The sequence below is a fragment of the Sturnira hondurensis genome, unplaced genomic scaffold, assembly GCF_014824575.4.
Source record: "Sturnira hondurensis isolate 20B ecotype Veracruz unplaced genomic scaffold, ASM1482457v3 Scaffold0000022, whole genome shotgun sequence".
NCBI classification, from domain to species: domain Eukaryota; kingdom Metazoa; phylum Chordata; class Mammalia; order Chiroptera; family Phyllostomidae; genus Sturnira; species Sturnira hondurensis.
Genome location: NW_028072653.1, coordinates 813,713 through 835,079, shown reverse-complemented (window position 1 = coordinate 835,079; position 21,367 = coordinate 813,713). Strand labels below are relative to the sequence as shown.

Genomic DNA, 21,367 nt, shown 5'->3' with positions numbered 1-21,367 from the left:
AATTGCTGTAATGGCTCCTGATGGTCCGAATGAAAGCCCTCCTTTTAAAACCTTTCTCGTTTCCTCCTCCTTAAAGCCGCAGCGCCCTACTTTGGGATTCTGGCAGGCCCTTTGAAGGCTCTGCCCTTGCTTCTCAACATCCTTGCCCACCATCCATCTTAATTTATGCTCCAGTTACACAGAGCTGTTAGCTGCTCCTGTTACCCATAGTAAGTTTGCGCCTCTGCACACTCATCTTGCTTATGCCATTCCTCCTTCCCCAATGCTTTGCCCACCGTTCTGTGCCCAATCCTCTGTCCTTTAAGATCCAGTATGTCTTCGAAATCTTCTTCCCTCACAGCTCCAAATATTGAAGTTGTCTCTTCTTTCTAAATTCCTATATGGCCTTATTTCTACCGTATAAGTTCCTTACATCTTTCTGTCTTTAGTTATTGTTATTTAAAGGAATGTTCTCTCCTTCAGAGGCAGGATTCATGGTCCATTCAGCTTGGTCTCCCATAGTATCTAGCACAGAACCTTGCATATCAGAAGCTTTAATTTATACAAAATATTGTTGAATGACATTCGTTAATTCATTCAAACAAATGCCCCTTATTAGCAACTGTTGCATTGAGTGATGCTTTAAAATGTTACTACCAGATAGATTGCAGTTAAGTTTTTGTTAATGCATGTGTGGTTGGGTGGTTTATGTTCAGATATATTTATTGTGCAGTAAGGATGCACATAGTACCTTAGTTTAAATCTGTTGGTTGTAGAGAGGATTAAAGAGTAATAAAATGAACTGAGTGATTGATACCAGTGAGGCCATCTCCTAAACTCATTACAGGCATTGTATCAATGAACCCTTGTAATAACACTAGTTACATAGGTGGCCCCTCTCTCAATCTCCTCTCCCTCCCCCGATAATGAAACCGATGGGCAGAGAGGTTAAACTTGAACCAGAGTCCACCTGACTCCAGAACCACGTCTTAACATCTAATGAGAATGTAGTGAAACCTCATTTATCCAGAGAAGAGAATGGTGATAGTCTTAACTCTCCAAATTCAGCATGATACCAGAAGCAAAAAAAAAAAAACAACAACCTATAAAATAACAGACTTTAGGGTAGACAGAACAGTAATTTTTTACAAACTGTGTTCTCTTTTCCCAGGTCATAGCAAAGGAGCCAGCTAGAGGCAGGTGGTTAGAAGCAGGCTCAGTGACAACAAAAGTGACAGGTTATTGTCAAGGGCAGAAATGGAAAACCTAAAAAGCAGATGAAAAACTTTATTACAGTGCAGCACATTAATGACTGTTCACAATGGCAGTGGCCCTGAGTCATCAAGAAAGAGATGGCCATGATATTCCACACATCCTCTGTAAAACAGTGAGCGGTGTGTAATGCATCCGTGGAAGGTTTCCGGTGAAAACAGTCAGGATGGCAGAGTCCAGGGTCCAGCACAAATAACACCTTTTTTAAAATTACAGATGCTTTTGTTATAAAATCATAAGCATGTAATTCTGTGATGTAACAATATCACACTCAAGCACAACACATGACATGTTAGGTGAAGTGTTCAAATTGCTGTCCATCTCATGCGAGACATTCACGTACCCCGCCAACCACACTCAGGTGGGCCTTACTTCTGCCGGACCTGCATTTGGAGGGGTTGGCTTTGGTCTTCTGCACAGCTCCCTCCTGCAGGGACGTGTTAAATGAGGAGTAATTGAACACCTATGGAAACATCAATGTATGTAGTGTGCAAGTATAAACTAAACTATATCAAAAAAAAGTTCAATGAGTCTCTGTTTAGTATCTTGATACCCTTTTCTTTAGAGCTTTGAAAGACCCTACCAGTCTTGGTAAAAGGTGAATTCATTCCCTGCTACCCCATCTATCAATCTTTTGGTTCTCATGTTTTTGTTTCCTGATTCCATAGGCAAAGTTGATCCTGCAAACCGCCAACTCTGATAACATTCAGCCTCTTCCATAAATGTCTCCAGCTTTACCTTTTCTTTTCTATTTTAATTTTCAAACTTGAAACAAGCAGGAACCCAGGACCCTAACTAAGTTAGGCTGATTAAGGAATGATGTTCCTTCTCGACTGGATTTAGAAAAACAAGCCTTGAGAAAGAGTTCATTGTGTAGCTTCCAACCACAGGACCTGGCGTTGCTGGTGTCAGTCCTGTCCCCACGGAATGCTCTGGGCCTCAGGAACGCGCCTGTGCTGTCCCAGCTCCCAGACGGTCGGGATGGGCTCCAGTCTTTAGTGGGGCCCGACTTGGCTCAAGATCGATGTCCTGGGAAGAGAGCTGGAGAAAGTTTTTTTAAAAAATAAATTACCGCCCCCCCCAAAAAAAAAATCAGTAATCCACCCACAAAACCAAAGGTATCTGAAGTATAATATATTTATTTTAGCTTTTTCTCTCCCAAATCTGGTATTTTGAAAGAGGATCTTATTGCTGTCTTGCACAATTAACTGCATTGATTTAGGGACTCGGGCAGTTTTTTTGGTGGAAGAATTGGGTGGCGTAGTTTTGCAAATGTCTACTGAGGCCGCCAGGAAGTTTGTGGGGACAAAGTAAACTAATTTTTTTTCCCTTTAATAATGAGATTTTTGAATGGGATAATACTGATTGTTTCTTTTTTGGTAGTTAATTATGAGCGGTGGTTGATGGCATTATGGCCTTTATTCATTCTGTGTTCAACAAGCTCAGGTTGGGGCAAAAGTGGGTTTACAGCTCTTCTTGTGGAAGATAACGCAGTAATTAATGAGAACAAGACAAGAAGAAACTATTTCACCTACAACTCTAAGCCTACTTTTGCCCCGCCCTGTGTTTATCGAGGGCCAGGTACTGTTAAAACTGGAAACACAGTGAAATCAAGCAAGGCGAAGTTTTCATCCTCATGGGACTTATCTTCTAGTTGTGGGACACAGACTAGATGAGAAAATATATAGACACCTCTCTACTGAGTGTCCGTGAGTCTTGTTTGTGCGAGAGAGATTTCAGGACAGTTTTCAGAAATACTGCTGACTATTCAAAAGCTAGGTTTTAAGTCAAGTATTTAAGTCAATTCCCGAGACTTAACTTTCAAAAGTCTCCTCTGACATTCATCCATAAAGTTTATCTCTGGGAATTCCTGTAACCCAGCATATTTTGCTAAACATTGGTTTAGAGTTATTTTGTTATAAGGACAAAGGGAAACCAGAATGTTTGTGAAACAGTAAATGCCTCCATTGGCTGTCTCTCCCATTCCCTGAGAAATCATACACTGCCTTTGAGACAGGCAATTCTTGGGAACCCCCCAAAAAAGTCTGTGTTACGAAACCCAGAGAACTCTGATTAGGGAACAGACCAGAATGCACCGAGGACCCTGGGAGAAGAGCCGGCAGCGCCTGGTCGATGCATCCACTCCAGGGGAATGCCGATACAATATGGAGGTTCGACCGTACAGTCACCGCTCTTCATATCTCAGCTTCTTTTAGGAACTGCCAAAGATCATATTTTTTAAAACACCATCTTTAACTACAGAAAGATGAATGTTCCAGAGTGGAGGGAAAATGCGTTTGCTTGTTCAGTCACTACCACTGTGGTGCCTCTTTAAAAATCCTTGGGTGATTGGGTTTTGAAGCTTTAGTTATGCTTTTATGTTACAGTTTCCTTATTTAAGTGTCTGCTTCACGTCCATCACTCAGCACCCTCTGCCTGTCTCAAAAGCGATGGATATTATTATCCTAATTGAGGAGGAGGGAGAATGCTGTGAGAATTATTAATACGTAAATTAAAAAATTGATCTGGAAAGTGCTTTAGGGTCCCTAGAGAGCTCGACCCAAACATAAAGCATATTTAGTGTATTATAAGTACTCCCATGCAGCAGATAGGCTGCTGCAGTATGAGATGGGGAAACTGAGGCACTGAGCATGGCAGTGGGTGGGTGGGCCAATGTACCTTGAGCCCAGATGCTCGGATGGGTAACACCCAAAAACCACTGTGCCAGTGCCCATTTTAGGCTTTTTCTAGTCATCAGTGTTAATTACTTTCCCAGAAATATATTTTTTCCTCCCTTTTATCCCTTCTTTTTCTTCCCTTGTTTTGGACTTTTTTAAAAATAATTTTTTAGTGTTGAAAGTGATGAAGGCTAAAATAGTAAATCCTAGCTAGGGCTAGTAATGAAAAACCACTGGTGTGCTTTCTAGTAATTCTAGTTATTTTTTGGCTTTGTGGCTTGGAACTTCCATTTGCATTTATTTTATGTAGACCTACTGGTCGGAAAACACGCATAAGGGCTTCTCCTGGAATGGTGTGTTGGTGTTTTTTTTCCTGAGAAATCAATCTCAACAACCCTCTCACCAATGAGAAAGGCCATTTTGAGTCCCTACTATGTTCCCAGAACTTTTAAGAGTCTAGAAGAAGAGGCTGAGGATCCAGTCCATCCTCTTGATGGTAGAGGTGGGGTGGGAATACACAAGCCAGCCATTATGAAAAAACAGTGGGCAGTTGCAGGGAGGGACAGCCTTGGTGGCAGAGTGGCGGTCATCGGCCAGGCAGGCTTGCCACTTCTGACTGGTTCCTTGGTCATATTTCTTAACTCACCTGAAACTCATGTCCCTCATCTGTGAGCTAGACAGTGTGGGTGCCTGCCTCTAATACTAGAGGACAGAGTCACAGGAGGAGATTCACACCATACTGGGCACACTTAGAAGACAGCACGGGGTTGCTGCAGAAGTCCCGTGCAGGTCACCTCCAACGGCCTATCATTAGGTGTGAGCCAGAGCACCACGGATGCGAGGTGCTGACCGCTGCAGGAATCTTCCGTTCTTGTGCCCTGAGTCTGGAGAAGCAAAAATGCTCCTACAAGGAGCTGAGAGGGAGCATGCATACTGCAGCCAGGGTTCCCATCACGAGCCGGCGGCCTCTCCCAGTCCTCACAGGGGCCAGATGGGTTTCTCTCATTGTCATGCCAGACTTCACACTTATTTCTTTTGAATATAATGTTAACAAACTCTTGTTGTTAAGAAGTTAGACAACTCAGAGAGGCATGCCGAGAAAATTACGATTACCTGCAACTTGACCGTCTAGCAGTTACGTCTCTTGATACTTGGTTTTCCTTTTAGTCTTTCTTTCTTGCAGATATATATCTCATTCTTATATAATCACATGCAATGCATGTTACCCCAAAACTAATGTTACTCTACTTTTGATCTTTAGTGATAGTTATTCATGATAGACATAATAGCCAGAAGTGGGTGAAATTTATCTCTTCCAGTTTTATTTATGTGATTATTCTCTCCTGCGCAAGCACAGCCATGTACAAATGGACACACAAATCCATGCATGTGAGGAAGAGTGTGAGAAAGAAGGTGAACCCCATCTAATGCTGCAGAAATAAACATTTAGCCCCGACCTTTTGTGGGCTACTTTTGTGGTATTTCTTAATCTTTTATTTTTTTTTCTATTTCATCTTATCCTTTCTCATGGGAGTCACAGATCTTGGGACATCCCTCTTTTACCACTTACATGAAATCCAAACAGTGGTCTCATGCAGGTGCCTGAGAGCAGTGGATAATTAATTTTAAGGGCAACTGACAAAATGTGAGTTAGGCATCACCAGGTTAAGAGCAGTGACTGTTCTGGATAAGATTACTATATCTAATGGAGTCAGGCATCTAGTGGAACTCTGACCTAATTTATGTAAGTATTTATTCCAGAAATATTTTGGAAATATCTCGTATGTAAGGCATTGACTTAAATATTTTGGAGGGTAAATACATGAATTGGTCCCTGCTGCTGATCTCAGGAACTGTCTCCTGGGGGAAATGTTGTAGGGAAATCCTTAGAGCACAAAGAACAAAGAATGCTAAGTCTTACCTTATAAATGGGTCAGGTAAAACTTTGGGAAGAGAAGTTACACAGTCAGGGTCTTAAAGAGGAAGTGGAGTATGAGAAGGGAGCTGATGAGGCAGGGAACGGCACAGACAGAGCAAAGACGTCAGGCAGCGTGGGTGTTTGTGGGTATCCACGCGCCCTGCTCTCCGGAACGTGCGCAGGCAGAGAGAAAAGTAGGGCAAGGCCAAGTGGGGGTCAGGTCTAGGAGCACCCTGAGTGTTATGCCGAGGAGTTTGGAATGTGTCCTGCGTGTAAAGAGGCAGGCGAGAGTTTGAGGCGGGGAATGATGCCACGAGGAGGTTGTATTTGAAGAAGATAATTCTGGAGGAGAAAGTGGAAGCAACGGAAGAATATTTAGAAAGTGCCACTGTACTAGTCTGAGAAATGACAACACCCTGAGTGGGAGAAAGTGAAGAAGCAGAGAGACAGTGGAGTTCAGTGGGCGGGGAGGATCAACATGAGTAAAAGGAAAATTGAAGCAGGGGGAAAATAAATATGATCCCAAGTTTTCCATTTTGGGTGTTTCAAAGGATAGCATTCCCTTAAGTGAGAAAGGAAACAGGGAGGCCAGAAATGCATTGACAGGTAGGAAGATGATAAATTTAGCTTGGGTCACGTTGAAACTGACTGAGGTGGCAATTAGACAGACGAGTGTGGGGAGATCCTGTTACTCTGTTGCTAATAAAAGTTTGGTGCTTGGCCAGAGGGATCACAGCTGCAGGTGTAGGTTGGGAGTGAGTTTCGCTGAGGTGGTGGAGTCCATGAGTAAACTCAAGAAATGTTAGGCAAGTAAAAGCAGAACAAAACTCGTGACATTTTTACAATTAAGAAGTTGGCAGAAAGGAAAAGCTTGAAAATGAGGAAAACAGGAGCTAATGATGGAGAGCCGAGGTCTGGAAAACACTGACGGGAAGACGAGACTGGTTCCCTTCCTCGTGTTTTAAATGATTTTGGTTAAGGTGTCCAGTCATCCACTTTTTCCCACCTGGAACTTCCACCCCACAAGGGGGTGGGTTTAGAAGGCGGTGACCAGGGAAGTGCTTTGGTAAATAAACCACTGCACACGTTGCAAGTCCAAGGTCTTATAATGGATGTCAGAGAAGTGAAGAAAGTGGAGACTTCCAAGACTGGAGAAAGTAGTGTCAGGTGCTACAGAGTTTCAAAAGAATGTTTATTTTTAGCTCAACTCGTGTGCTGTGCAGTTTAAGGAAGTTGAGTCAGAGCGAATCTGTCCTCTAGTCACTTAGATGGAACGGTATTTCCCGAGGTTTGGAGCGCGTGTCCCAGGCAGTGCAGGAGACAGCTCGGGATTTGACACAGGCAGTGAGCAGGGCCAAAGCATGTGGCGATAAAGCCGTTCTTCTTCTGTTTCTCTTTGTGTCCTTCTGAGTTATGTTGTTGGGGACAGGCTCCGTCTGGGCAAACAAGTCTGTGACACCTAACACTAACTGATCTCTAGTTCCGACAAAACCCTTCAGGTTGTCCACATTACCTAGCTGGAATTTAACAACATCAAGTTAAATTTAAGATTACCGTCTATCATATTGCCTTAATTTGGCCAGGGTACCAGTTTTCTAGGTAGTGATAGCAAGTCTCCTTTCTATAAAAAATGTTTTAAACAGGCAATTTTTAATATATGAAGTACATGGTCATATAGGTGACCTATATGTACATTCGGCAAAACTGAGAAAGTGGTATTCAGATGATGGAGTCCTTTTCCTAGGACGTGGATGGGCCCATTTTTAATGGGCCCATTTATAATGGCTTTATTTCCTTATTTTTAGAGAGAGGGGAAGGAAGGGAGGAAGAGAGGGAGAGAAACATCAATGTATGGTTGCCTCTCACATACCCCACAGTGAGGAGCTGGCCCACAACCCAGGCATGTGTCCTGACTGGGAATTGAACCAGTGGCTCTTTGGTTCCCAGCCCACGCTCAATCCACTGAGCTGCACCAGCCAGGGCTGGGTGGGCCCATTTTTGAAGCCAGTAGAATTTTGTGAACTGTTGTGTCCTTCAGTCTTACAATAAGAGCATTAGCTTGAAATGACTACTAGTATTCCTTTGAGAAATTAATTCAATGATTCCGTGAGTTATTAGTAAATAAGCCCAAGCTTTCAAACTGATAGAAGTTAGATGAAATGTACTTCCTCTGTAAGCCGTCAATACCACGTGTCAATGCCAGAGACTGTTCCCAGACCCCCGTCCCCAGAAAGAAAAGCGTCGGCGAGTTCATTCTCCCAACAATGATTCATATTCACCTCACTGGCGACGTGCAGTTATTTCAAACAGAAATCTCTGCTTTGGTTAGCACAATTGACTAGAATTGAAAATGAAATTATACATGAAAATTTGGTTCAGTTCTCTGAGCCTAATACTTTCTGCCAACACCCCACTCTCAAATCAGTTCCCTGGTTCCCTCACAGTCCTATCTAATCAATTCACAAAGCCCATGAATTGTGTTTTCAGTGTAACAACTCATAGGTCATGAGTCCTTGTATGTAAAAAGACACCTTCACTTGTCTATTTACTTCTATCTTTCCATCTTTAAATTTTTTTCCCCTGAGAAAGAGAGGGCAGGCGAAGGATTTTCTAACTGGCTGAAAGTTCTTCTAAGTATTATTGTGAATCAGTGTTACTCTGCCTCCTAAGTTACTCTTAAAAATAGGAGCACGCCACCTATGTGGAATGTAACAGTGTGGCAAATTCCATCATTGAAATCATAGCCAAGGATCGGGCATAAATGAAAAATGGATAGAGGGGTAAGGGCAAAACAACACACACACAGTCTGTGGATCTGAAAATTCTGAGTTTATCACTTTTTAAAAGTTTCCATACAAACAGTTTCTTCTCTCTGAGGAGATAGGAAGTATTTGTCGCTGTAATTTGGGGGGCGACCTCAGCATTGCTCTTTGCTCCGACAAAGAGGATCATGCGCAAACAACTTGGCCATTTTGATTCTGTTTTCACATCTGATGAAAAGGGATAATAATAAAAGCCAGTGTTCGGACCGAAAGAATGTTTGTATGTAAAATGCTCAGGGATGTGGTGGAGACATCCCAGGCCCCTCGGCAAGTGTTCATTCCCAACCTCGCCAAAACACCATGTGAACAATTGAGATTAAATGTGCACTTGATTTTGGAAGATGATCTTTCACTGCCCTTCAGAGCCTCTCTCTTTCTCCTTGTCTCTACACAGCACTGAACTTGATGTCCTGATGTGCTTACAGATGAGAAGAACAAATTAGAAGGTGCAAAGGACACGGGGAGAAAGACAAATAAATGGAATAAAATAGAACTAATTTAAAAACAATGGCCATCTGGGCTATTTGGCAGGGAGCAGGGGTCAGGCATTGGGGAATAGCCCCTTATAACCTCAGCAGTCACATAGGGCTTTTCTATGTTACAGCAAGATGTCACAAGGGGTATTCTGAAAGATGACCTTGATTTATCATGGCTAAATTAAATGATATATACTTCGCATATGTTATAAAACCTATAGTGTGCATCTTGGAAGAATTCCAATATGAAAAGAGCAAAATTTGAAGTCGATATCTTTTGTCGGTGTGTGCTTTTCTGGATAAGTCCTTAGCCATCCAGAACACTTAGCCGTGGAAATGACCTCAGTCTCCAGGGGTCCTACACGAGCAGATTTCCCTGAAGTGGCTCTTGTGTGTCCCCACAAATAGCCCACGGAGTCTGTGGAAGATCAGCATTTCTAATTAGTAAGTTTAAAAGATGTTTATGCAAATAGCCTTTTTTTACGTGTCAAAAAAGAGCATTTGACAGAAAGGACTTGTGGACTTCAGCGATATCAACTCTCTCACATTCTCCTCCCCAGGACCTGTGTTGGGGCGGTTCACCCAGGCAGGACCCAGGGGCTGGTACCCATGGGTGTCACCCTGCCTCTCATGGTATCACCTGTGATTTTCTGGGCAAAACATTTGCATTGAGCCTGGCTGATATGTGAGAACAAAAGCCCTTTCTAAGTTACACCCATAAGAACAGCACAAACATAATTCAGGAAAAACTCAAGTGATAACCCCATTGGGTACTGACTCAGTACCACAAATATCGAGCTCAACGAATGTAAAAGAAGTGAAGTCGTGGGCAACTGCAGACACCACAGAGAGAGAACGTACAGAATCCAGCACCCTCAGAGGTCAACCAGGCAAATACCAGGGCTGGATTTTTCAAAGAACCAGATAATGCCAGTTTTATGGCGACTAATAACATTTTAGTTATATTAACAAAGATAAGAGTAATAAAAAAATAAATTCTGCTTCTCGGTGTAATCGGATTGCCAACAGGGTTCAGAAATGAGCTTACTCGCTGTGCACGTGGCCTTGTGTAATGGGCCAGTGATCACTCTGCAGCCCGCTCCCCAACCTCCCATTTCCCTTTTATGGACAGTCCTTAGTTCTGCCAGAGCCATAAGTGATTCCAGTGAGGCGGGTTAAAGCCCTTTGATTGTGCCTCTGGTAGTTAATGCACCAAATGGTCTTTAGGGGCATTTCACATGCTCTGCAGCTAATCAGAGCGCCTTGGCCCGGTGATTTCCTACCTCTGTGTTTTGCACATGTTTAAGGGCTCAGTTCAAACACCAGGCCCACCAGCTTCTGGGGAGGCATGGCACAGCTCAGTTTGGAGTGGGGTGCCTGCTTCGAACAGAGATTTTCCAAAGGATATCCTGTAGTAGATAAATCATTTCATTAGGCCTGGTTTCCTCTCCCAACCAGGAAGCAGAGTGCCTGCCGTGTAGGAAGGCTCCGATAAAGTTGTTATGGCTGTGCTCGGAGCACTCGTAAATATTGTCTGTCATCAGCATCTCTTACACAGGTTCCATCGAGATTGTTTTGAAACACACGTTAATTATGTGTCTTAAAGCTTTGTCGGTTGAGAGCTGATGGGAGAGTTGCAGAATGAGTCCTTCCCATATTGCAATGACAATTGTTTTCTTCCGAATGTCTCCCCTAGTTGATCACTCCGCATGCCATCCGGGTGCAGACACCTCCTCGGCACATCCCCGGTGTGGTGGAAGTCACATTGTCCTACAAGTCCAAACAGTTCTGCAAAGGGACTCCGGGAAGATTCATTTACACAGGTAAGAACCCTGCAGGTGGTGAAGGCAGAGCTGGTTTGGCCTTGGGTGTCTTTGACTTGATCTTATATGCATAAGTGTGTATTTTATGTTTAAATCTAGTTTCTGTTGAGACCTGCTTTCTGTCTCTATTTCACCATTTATATGACCGAGTGAATTACTGCTATTATTATTATCATTATTACTATTATTATTACTCATCTGGTTGTCCATGTTGAATGATAAGATCAGTCAAAATAATTGGTTGGATTCCTCAAGAAGAAGCATGAGAAATAATGGAAGGGTAAGGGGCCCTAGACAATCTTCAGTCTCTCTATATTTGTTTGCTTTATAGAGTACGGATGTGCTTTAATGAACAGTACAGCTTTCTTCCAACTTGGTCATAGCTTTTGTATTGCAGACAATGGGTAGTTTTCATATTTAATTCTGGGTTGGTGCTTTCTCCCCCTGTAACCTGCAGTTAGCACCTGGACCTGCCTGTGGTAAGAAGCTAGGGTCACAGGGTGAACCTGAGGTCCCTCCCACTGATGGAGAGAGCAGGCAGGTTCCCTGTGGAAATACATCGAGTTCACGGTCCAAGTGCCCAATGTTTACTTTAGGAGATCCTCAGATTGTAATACGCCAACCAGATACCCAGGGATCTATTTATGGTGCAGATTTTGATTGAGTAGCTCTAAGAGGGACCCGGGAACCTGCATTTCTCAGCAGCTGCTCGGTGAGGCTGCTGCGGGTCCAAGGACCGCAGTGGGACTGCTGATGTTCTAGGCCCTCTGCTTGGTAGCTGTCATCCCTGCGGAGTGCGTCTCCAGGGATGGGTCCCGAGTTCCCATCTTCATTCAGTCAAGGACGGGCGCAGGGAAGATAAGTCTGTTAACATGTCCTACTTGTACCCATACAGTTCAGTAGAACAAATCTGACTGTGCTGTGACATTTTACCTCAAAGCCTCTTCCCTTTTGTATTCTAATACTCGGAACAAAACCAACCATGTTTTTTAGTCTCTCTCTCTCTCTCTCTCTCTCTCACTCGCAAAATGATAAAAACAATTAATGCATCCTGACCCTTGGAAATGCCTCCCGGCCCTTTAAACAAAATGCAGGTTTGGTGCCTGCTTGACGATTCGTTTTAGTTAATTGAAAATTATAGGATTGACCCAAGAGGAAAATTTTGTTTGCACTCCAATCACTTTTACAAATTAAGGAAAATTACCACAATTTTGTTTAGCTAAGGTTTCACACTGAGTTCAAGAAATTAGCTCAGCCATCTCAACAAAGTCAGCACTTTGTTAGTGAGCACTTGAAAAAATAATAGTCTATCTGGAGTTGTGTGGTGTATACAAACCAAGCTTAGAGAAAGCTATGATGCTTTATAGAAGTAGGCCAAGTGTTTTTAATTAGGCTCATTGGTTCAGCGTAAGTTTTGAAGAACAATCAAACTAGCAGATTAGCTGTTTCTTTTAAAGCTAGGATTTCTTGCCATTCATTTTTCCCATGAGAACTTCCACATAGCACTTATTTTTTTTTTTACAAGCCTCATTATGGGCCTGCAGGAAAAGGACCAATTGAAACTTCTGATACTGTAACATTTCCCCCCCATCATTCCGAGGGATGGGAGTTTTTCACAATGTTCCTCACTGAACTTGGTGTTCTGGAACATATTACAAAACCACAGAGGCCAAATGTTTTCTCTGAGGAGTTTGGACTCTGTTTTTGGCTGAAAACATTTAGGCCTTGCTGGCTGCTTATTTACTCTGCTATTAAGAACAAGAAAAGGAGAAGAAAAAGAAGAAGAAAATGTGGTGGGGTGGGAGGTACGCGAGGCAATCAGGCATAATTCCGCCTTGGTGACAACGTCCCTGCCCATTAATGGTTCCATTTTGTGGTTAGGTCTCATTTAGAAGAAATTATTTTTAATCAGTGTTCAAGAAAATATCCCCTCGAGCCACCTGGCCATAAAAGTTTTTTTTTTTTTTTTAAATCATCCCCATTAGATTACTTAACTTCTCAAAAGAAAATAGCTTGGGACCCGTCATTATTTGGGATTTTTTTTAACCATTAAAAAAATTGCCATCAATTTAAAAATCACATCTCGGAAAACCTGCAGCATAAGGGAATTAAGATCGAAGGTAAATGTGGCAGATTTGCAAATCTAGCGAAGTAGTTGAGAATAAGAGAGAAATCCTTGGTGTGCATGCACACTTGTAAGTGTGCAGGAAATTTATGGGGAAAAAATACTTCTCCTGACTTGTCCTCAGACTGGGCAACAGACTAGAAGAGTTAGTTTTTGAGTATTCTAGGAGAGAGTCTAACCTCTCTCCCCATGTTGAAAAAAGAAAAATGCGAAGGGGGAGGGATTAGTCCAAGAACTTGTACGAGTGACCCGTGAACATGGACAATGGTGTGGGGATTGATTGTGGGAGTTGGGTGGGGGGGGTGGGCTGAGTTGGGGACATGGAGGGGAAATATTGGGACAGCTGTAACAGAATGAACAAGAATTTTAAAAAAGAAAAATTGGAAGAAATTGGCATAAAAACTTCTCCACTGATATAGTTGGCTGTTAACAGCCCCAGTGACGTGACATCATTCTAGCAACAGGGAATCTCTGTCCCATGGTGCACTGCGTATGGGACTCTCAATCATTAGCATTAAATGCCCCCACTGAGGGTCGCTTGTTGGTGTCTGGTGCCACTGCCAGCTCCTGTGACTCACGCAGTGCACCTCTGCCGGTCACTGGTTACTAGCAAAGCCATCAGGACGGGCTGTAAATGGCAGATGGGCAGCCCTCCTCGCCTGTCCACCCACAGAAGCTCACACTTCATTTTCTTCAACATCCACAGCATTTCAAGATGTGAGGGGTGGTTTTGTGGAAGGGGAGCCAGGCCTCTTGTTTCTTAATGGAATGTCACTTGGAATTTTTCTCTTTGAAAGAAAGAAAGAAAGATCCTCAGACTGAAAAAAATAACAATCTAAACTAAGGCACTCTTGCTGCTTTCTGAGTGTGTGTGTGAGAGTATGGTGGGTGGATATATGTGGAAGTCTCTAACAATCCGTAATTGTAAAGAAAAAAACAGACAAACCAGCCAACAACAACTGAGCCAGGAACAGCACGCCCTAATCTATGCAAATAAAAGCAGACCTTGGGGGGAGGGAGGGGAGAATTCGACTAAGCACAGATTGCCTGCAAGCTGGCCCCACTTGTGAGGACGGTGAGCACAGCTCTCCGTCCTCGCTTCTCAGACCAGGGACACGGCGGGGAATGCCTAGCGGCCAGATGTGCGGGTCTCTGGTGTCTGCCCCCCCAGAGCAGGGAGCAGAGTGAGTGAGTCCCAACTTATCAGCTCACAAAAGCTCAACAGCACTGCCGGGATCTTATTTATTGTGGCCGGTTATTCTTATGGCAACCCAGGGCAAAGCAACTTTAAGTTCTAAATGTTTTCTAATAGAAGGAAACAAACACCCTTTTTGAGACACCTGGACTGTTTTCAAAGCCCTCTGATTGGGTTTCTGGGCTGTCATTTCGGGAGGAAGCAAACCCGCCGTAAACCCTCTGTGCTGTGGAAGGGGGTCTCCACCACACCTTTGTTATTCCCCCAACTTGCTTTCCTGTGACTGGGACCTCTCGAAGAGCCATGGATCTTTTAGAATTGTAATCTCTCCTGCTAAGCGTGAAGTAATCTTTGGAGCTGATAACAGACTCTTAGGAGGCTGTTAGCTGCCTCTTCAAAGTTCTTAGAATTGGCTTTCCTGCTAAGGAGTGGCCAAATCCAAATGCAGCTTCTACTTCATTCTAGTTATTTCTCCATTGGAGAGGCTGCTACCTTTGGGGAAAAGGTAACCAGGCAAACGGGCCACCAGGATGACGTTTGCCCAGCCTGGGTGTGCATGGAGAGCCGCACGCTGCCTGCTCCCCCTGAAACTGGGGAGGACCCCAAGGGATGGCCATATGATGGCTCCGATGTTTGCTTAGGTCCCTTTGGGTCATGTCAGCTTCCAGGTTCCCCTATTCTAAACACTGTTCACCAAGCTTACTGTCCCCATAGAAGGACTACACCAAATCCCTATACATTAGTCTCAGAATTAACTTTGAAAATGACCCTTCCTGGGAATACTTCCCGTTTGTACCTCATGCCCCAAATAACTTTGCACATATTAGGGGCTGTTTTAGCCGACTCTGCTGTGAAACCTGAAGACAAGCACCATGTTTTTCAAGGATTCCTTTTTTCTCCCCTTTTCTCTATTTTCATTTTCCCCCTCCCTCCTGTCCTCCCCTCTTCTTCCCCCCTTCTTATTAGCTGCCTCCACGCCCCATTCTTTCCTTCCTTACTTCCAAGGAGACAGACGGTGTAATGTAGTGATGGATCCTTGGGTTCAAGAGATGACACGTGGAGGTCCAACTGCTTACTGGAGAGGTTATTTGGGGGACAGTGTGTGACGGCTGTGAACCGCAGTCACCTCATCTTTACGAGGGAATAATGCCTCGCTGGGGTTGCTTTTAGTATCAGGGAAATGTATGTACAGCACCTCACATGAGCTAGCATGAGCATCTAGACAGATATTGGTAGTCTGAGTCAATAACTGATGGCCATTCTTATTCATTGATTCATTTATTGCCAAGTCCCTACCATGGTATAAATATTTTATATATATTTATCTTTTCTAGCATTTCCCTAGACATCTGAGAAATATCCTTTAGGAATTTTAGTAACAAAACTGCAGCCATCAGTAAATTTAAAAAAAAAGTTAACACTAAACCAAAACAAAGAGAGCAAAGTATCGATAAGGTAGCAAGCAAAAGATTTATAAATGTGAATGCAATCGTTTTCATATACCCAATATTTTCTCAGGGATGGCCTTTAATAATAAATATTATAACAAGGCAGTCCTGATTCATAAAGTTCTCTGGTCTTGATTTTTCAGAAACAACACATCTCTTCTAGTTTTCATCCCAAATTCCAACCACACTTCTGGAGATCTTAGCAACATGGATCCATTCAGTCTATACCCATCTTCCTTAAAGGTGTTTAAGTTATAATCAATCAGGTTCAACTCCACGTTCAAGAGGTTTCAAGCCAGAAAGCTCTGTTTTGAGTTCTTGCAAACCTCCTCCACAAATGAAGGCTGGGGATAAACAGTCGTCAGTTTTAGGTGAGAAGCGGAGAGTTTGCACCTCACGAATCTCATGTTCCTCAGCCTCTTCTTACATGAGGTCATTGCCAGGTTCAGCTTCCAAAAAGCCACTTTCCTATCATTCCTCTGCCGAGAAACCGTCCCTGTTTGCTCACTGTATGAAACGTGTAGACCCCGCAGCTTGGCACGCACAGCCCGGAGAGCTCTGGGCCCAGTGCCTTCTCGGCTCCTCCCTAACCAGCCTCCTCACTCACTTCCTATGAGACCACTGTGGACACGGTAATTTCCCTGTAAGACCCAGCGCATGCTCCACTTCCCCTCTGAAGGGTTGGTTCTCTGGCCACTGTGGGGTAGTGGGCAGAGCACTGGGCTGGGAACAGGCAGGTCTGTGCTCTGGGTCCAGCTCTGCTGCTCACTGCCTTTGAGACAGAGGACAGGTCACTCCCAGGCTCCAGTCTCCAGTTTCTTCATTGAAAGAGGAGCCAGTTGGACTGGGGGACTTTGATGTTTCCTGTGGCTCATCTCGGTCCATTGGAAGAATCTCTGTCTTTGGATCTCCTTTGTCACATGTGCCTAGACCACTCACTCATTCACTTCCTTATGCCCTTAGCTCTCCTGAGCCGGCCTCAGGTAGACACGTCACAGTCCACGAGCTCCCTGAAGGAGGGGCTGTCCTTCCCCAGCCTTGTACTACTTTCCACACTGTGGCGAAGCAGCTGACTGAGCATCTTCCTAGCAGTAGGTGTGCTCTGATAACTCATCCACATATTGCCCAGGACCGATGGGTCCTCGTGGGTCTTTCAGCTCTGGATGTCACAGAATGTAAATAGGAGCTGTTAATTAAGAATCTACCCCTTTTCACTTGAAGTTTTACTTGAAGAGAACCCAGTAGTTGGGGTTGCTGCTAAAGAAAAAATGGGAGTGGCTCTCTATTATGAATATTCTTTTTCTTTTTCTTTTTAAAGCATCAGTAAAATGATGCTTTAATAGAACCTTCAGGTAAGGAGGAAGGAGGTCAAAGTAAGCGGTGAACCCCTGATAGTTCCTGGCATGGGATGAGTGCTCCCTAGAAGGAAACTCAAACAGAAAGAAGCAGGCAATAGAATGCTTTTCTTGAAAATCCAAAGATTTGGTCCCTAGAATACATTTTTATTGGTATTGTATAGGTCCCAGCTTTCATGTGAGTAAAGACATTGCTTCTTTCTCGGCATTAGAGTAGGAATCAGAAGATTCCAATTCTAACTGGGTTATGAATTGGACTCATTCATTCATCTCAAAAAAATATTCGTGGATTGCCTGTTCTAGTGCAGGCAGTGTTTTAAACCAGTTCTAGAAAACGTTCTAACATGAACAGTTATTGAGCAAAACAACAACAGTTGTTGCTCAGTTATTGAGCAAAACCAGACCGTCCCTGTTTTCATTGATCTTCTACTCTAAGAGGGAACACAAATATTTACAAGCTTACTATTTCTCACCTGTTAAGTTCTCAGAAAACTAGGAACAGAGTGCCAGGCAAGCATGTAACAGGGGACTCCAGCTGATCAAATGGGTATTTTCTCTCCGAAAAGGTGCAGTGAGCTCAGGTCGGAAGGATGACTAAGAGTTAACCTGGCCATCAGCGAAGGGGGGTGGGGCGGGGGGGTGGTTGGGGAAAGAGACTGTGTGGCCCAGCAGAGAAGAGCCTGTAAGGAGGCATTGAAGGGGAGAAAGTGCAGCCTCTTAGAATGTTGTAAAAATTCCAGGCAGGCTGAAAAATCAAGAGAGAGGAAGAGAAGCCTGGAGAAGTGGGTGGGGACAAGCCAGGGCAAAGCCTCAGAAGCCTCAGGGAGGAGTTACTTGAGTTGTCACCTCAAGAGCCAGGGGCAGTCCTCGCCCTGTCAGAAACGATAGGGGTATGTGATCCTGTCTTTATTTGTGGGAGAAAATGACAGCTGGATGGAGCCTAAAGAACCAGACAGGATGTTGGTGGATCTGTTAGTCATTGCATTTGTCGGGGGCAGGGACTTGGGTGGTCATGGCAGGAGGCAGAGTCAAGTGAGAGGACCCAGGAGGTATTTAAGAGGAGAGTGAACGGGACGTGGAGGTGGGTTGGCTGGATGTGGGGGTGAGGGAGACAGCAGGCTTAGGCTGCCAGAGTCTTGGCTTCCTCAGCTTAATGGGTGGTGGGGCCATTTTTTCCTGCCGTGAAGACTCCCAGAGTCTTCCAGCGATGAAAGGAATGGACACAAACGTGTTTTATTCTACACATACATTAATCACTATAGAGGTGGCGCTAAGCAAACTTGGGGAGGATGGGGGAAGAGGGGGCAAGGGTGTGCGTTCTTTCCCATCGGATTGTCTCCACTCAGGATTCAGCTGAAGGAGGGCTGTGTCGTGAGCCCCTGCCGAGCGGTTCTGCCTTGGGGGTGTCCTAATTGGAAAAGACCCAGGAAGAAAGAAAAATTAACAGGCTGATCCTATCCACATGTCTTGAATATTATCCCAAATGAGCCATATTACACAGAGAGAAAAGAATTCAAGGCGGAGGGAAGGTTTGCTTTTGTGATTCAGCGGGCGGGTCCCAGGCCTTTTCTCTGCTGAGGGGGATTTTCTCACAAAATACAATCGCTGCCCAGCTGATGCAGGCCGATGTCATTGGTGATCCCGAACCTCCCGCTCTTTGCAAAGGTATACACACCATCGATGCCGGTGACAGGGACAGCAAGACTCACAGAAGGCCCCCATTGTACTTCAGTGGCATCTGTGAAATGAAAGCCGTTTCTGCAAAGAATAAAGCTAGTCTCAAGGAGGCACATTATTTTGCATATTTTATGCACATACTTTCCAAGAAATACAACCTTTATTTCCTATTTGGAGTGGAGTGTAATCAGGACTTGAGTAGCTAGTGTAACAGGATCATTAAAAGGGATATTTTCACTGACATGAGAGGTCTAAATGGCCACGAGGCCTTATATACAACCTTGGCTTTTTCCTGTCTCCCCAGAGTTAATAAGTGATAAGGCTGGGAGAGAGATAAATCACAGAAATCCCTGTCCAAAGAAAACATATTGACTACAGCCAAGCAAATAACAGACCGTAACCAACGGACCCATTCATCATTCATGTAATAGGGATATAAAGTATTTCCTACCCACGAAACCGTATAGAAGGAAAGGTGGATAAGCTTCCCCAATCTAAGGCATGTGATTTGGTTATTAAGGGACACGAACTATTTGTCACATGGCTTTAATCTTGAAGATGTGTTGCCATTTCTGAACTATAAATTTCTGGTCGGGGATTAGAAAGCTATTAACAATAAAGGCAGAAACTGAGCTTTATATGTATTCTTGCCAACGTAATACAATACCTCTAATCTGTTTAGTATGATATAACATGATTTGGCTTTCTAAGCCAATAAACCATTTGGAGGTTCTCAGGGCTTTCCTTTTTGATTTCTACCCGGGATCATGATAAATTAACCCTTCAGGTTGTAAACTCTCTTTCTCTCCCTGTTTAACTTTATTTTATTGTTGACACTATTACCGATGTCCCCATTCCCCTGCCCCGCGCCCACCCCCACCCTGCCTTCCTTCTGGCCCTCACCACACCGTTGTCTGTCTGAAATATCCTAGGGATGGTGGTTGGGAGGGGCCCTAAACTAAATTTCTTTATGTCTCTCCTAAGATTTATTCCAAATGCTCGATGGAGGATTATTTTCTGTTTCTTTTGCTCGTGCGTGCAGTGGTTTGGATGCCAGTCCTTCTGTTTGTTTTTCACTGAGCGATGTGCCTCCCACTAGAGCGCTAAACCTTTGAGTTTTTTCCTTTATGGCCAAGTAGTACATACTGATTTTAGATAAGTTAGAAAACATCAATAGGAAATAATTAAAATAGTAAAACGTCCCACATGTCTACCAATCTTTAAGCAGGAACACTCAGTGAACATCAGATGTTAGTATTATTTTTAATGGCATAGATCTTTTCCTATGCATAGATCTGTCTCATGGCCAAAATAGGGTGTTACCTTACATATGAATCCGATTTTCACTTAAAAAATGTGTCATCAACACCAGGGAGTTATCAATTGGAATCAATTTTAGTCTTTGATAATTATTTTACACCTCAGCATAACCGTATAATGAGATAGATCCTTGTTTTCTTGTTAAAGCAGAAACACCTTGAATTGGGGTTTTTGTCTGATTTTTCCTGAAGACCTGCAACCCAGGGTCATTAGTCCTATACTCACGTTCTTTGGTGGCCACATGGGTTGGGATTCATCAGCTGTCCCCAACTGCCTGAGCGTACCCAACCCCGAGGGCTGACTGGTGTCTCAGACCTGGAGCCCAGCTCCCAAACAGCACACTCGGCTCTAGCATGGGAGCCCTTCTCTTTCATCCTGAACCGCCTCTGGGGGTCAGTAAATTCCGTCGATTTGCCTCCTGTTCCATAAGGCACTTCTGTACTTACTGTAACAAAGATGAAAACTGTCTAAAAATGTTTACTACATCCGAGACCTAAGTCCAGTGGAATCACAGTTGGTCGGTACATGTCGGTCGTTCCCTGAGCCACCACCCTCCAGTGGAAACCAGCATTTCCCGCTGGTGTGCTAAGCTCCCTCTCTCCCCTCCACCGGCCGGATTTCCACCCCAGTGGGCTCTCAGCAGTCAGTCTTTCTGGACTTTCACCCTCTCGTGCCCTCCTGCCCCCCGCCCCCACTTCCTTTCACACTCTCTTCTCTCTCAGTCTTCTTCCTCTTTGCATTACTAGATGTAAAACATGTCTCCCCTGAGAATCTGTGTGCTGCTGGTTTTATCATCAGCAGCCCGTTTTAAAGACAAGAAAACTTCGAAAGATGAAATGACTCCTTCATGGATAAGTGGTTCGTACGTGGAGGGAGCCAGGATTTGGACGCCGTTGAGGGGGACCAGCGTGAGCCCCATGGTAAACCTCTTGGGGTGCTACTTTATTTCAGCGGGTTCGTTTTTGGAATTTGCTGACTCCCTCCAACTGGAGTGTGGGTATTTCTAGGACGTGTCAGGTCTGACGGATCTGGAGCTACCTGTTTTAACCAAATCATACCCTTATGAACATACCACATGTTTATATAGAAACTGTTAAAAACACAGAAAAGTCTGAACAGATTCATTACTCCATTCCTCAAGAAAATCATTGTATTTTTAGTACTTCTCTTGAGAATTTTAGAGAATATTTAACATATTTTTATTGTGTACTCTCATGTCTTTCTATCAGAGTGAATCGCAATATGTTTATATGATTTTGCATCCTGCTTTGTAATTTAA

At 43.9% G+C, this 21,367-nt stretch overlaps 1 protein-coding gene across 8 annotated transcripts in view; it reads left to right on the top strand.

Annotated features, from left to right (window-relative positions):
* The window catches only part of EBF1 (EBF transcription factor 1), a 380,950-nt gene that overhangs the window by 286,529 nt on the left and 73,054 nt on the right, over positions 1–21,367 (top strand). For all 8 annotated transcript variants that reach the window (XM_037046891.1, XM_037046185.1, XM_037045547.1 and 5 more), the window contains exon 10: positions 10,842–10,968. In XM_037046891.1, coding sequence (XP_036902786.1) covers positions 10,842–10,968 — 127 coding nt within the window. The remainder of the gene's footprint in view (positions 1–10,841; positions 10,969–21,367) is intronic.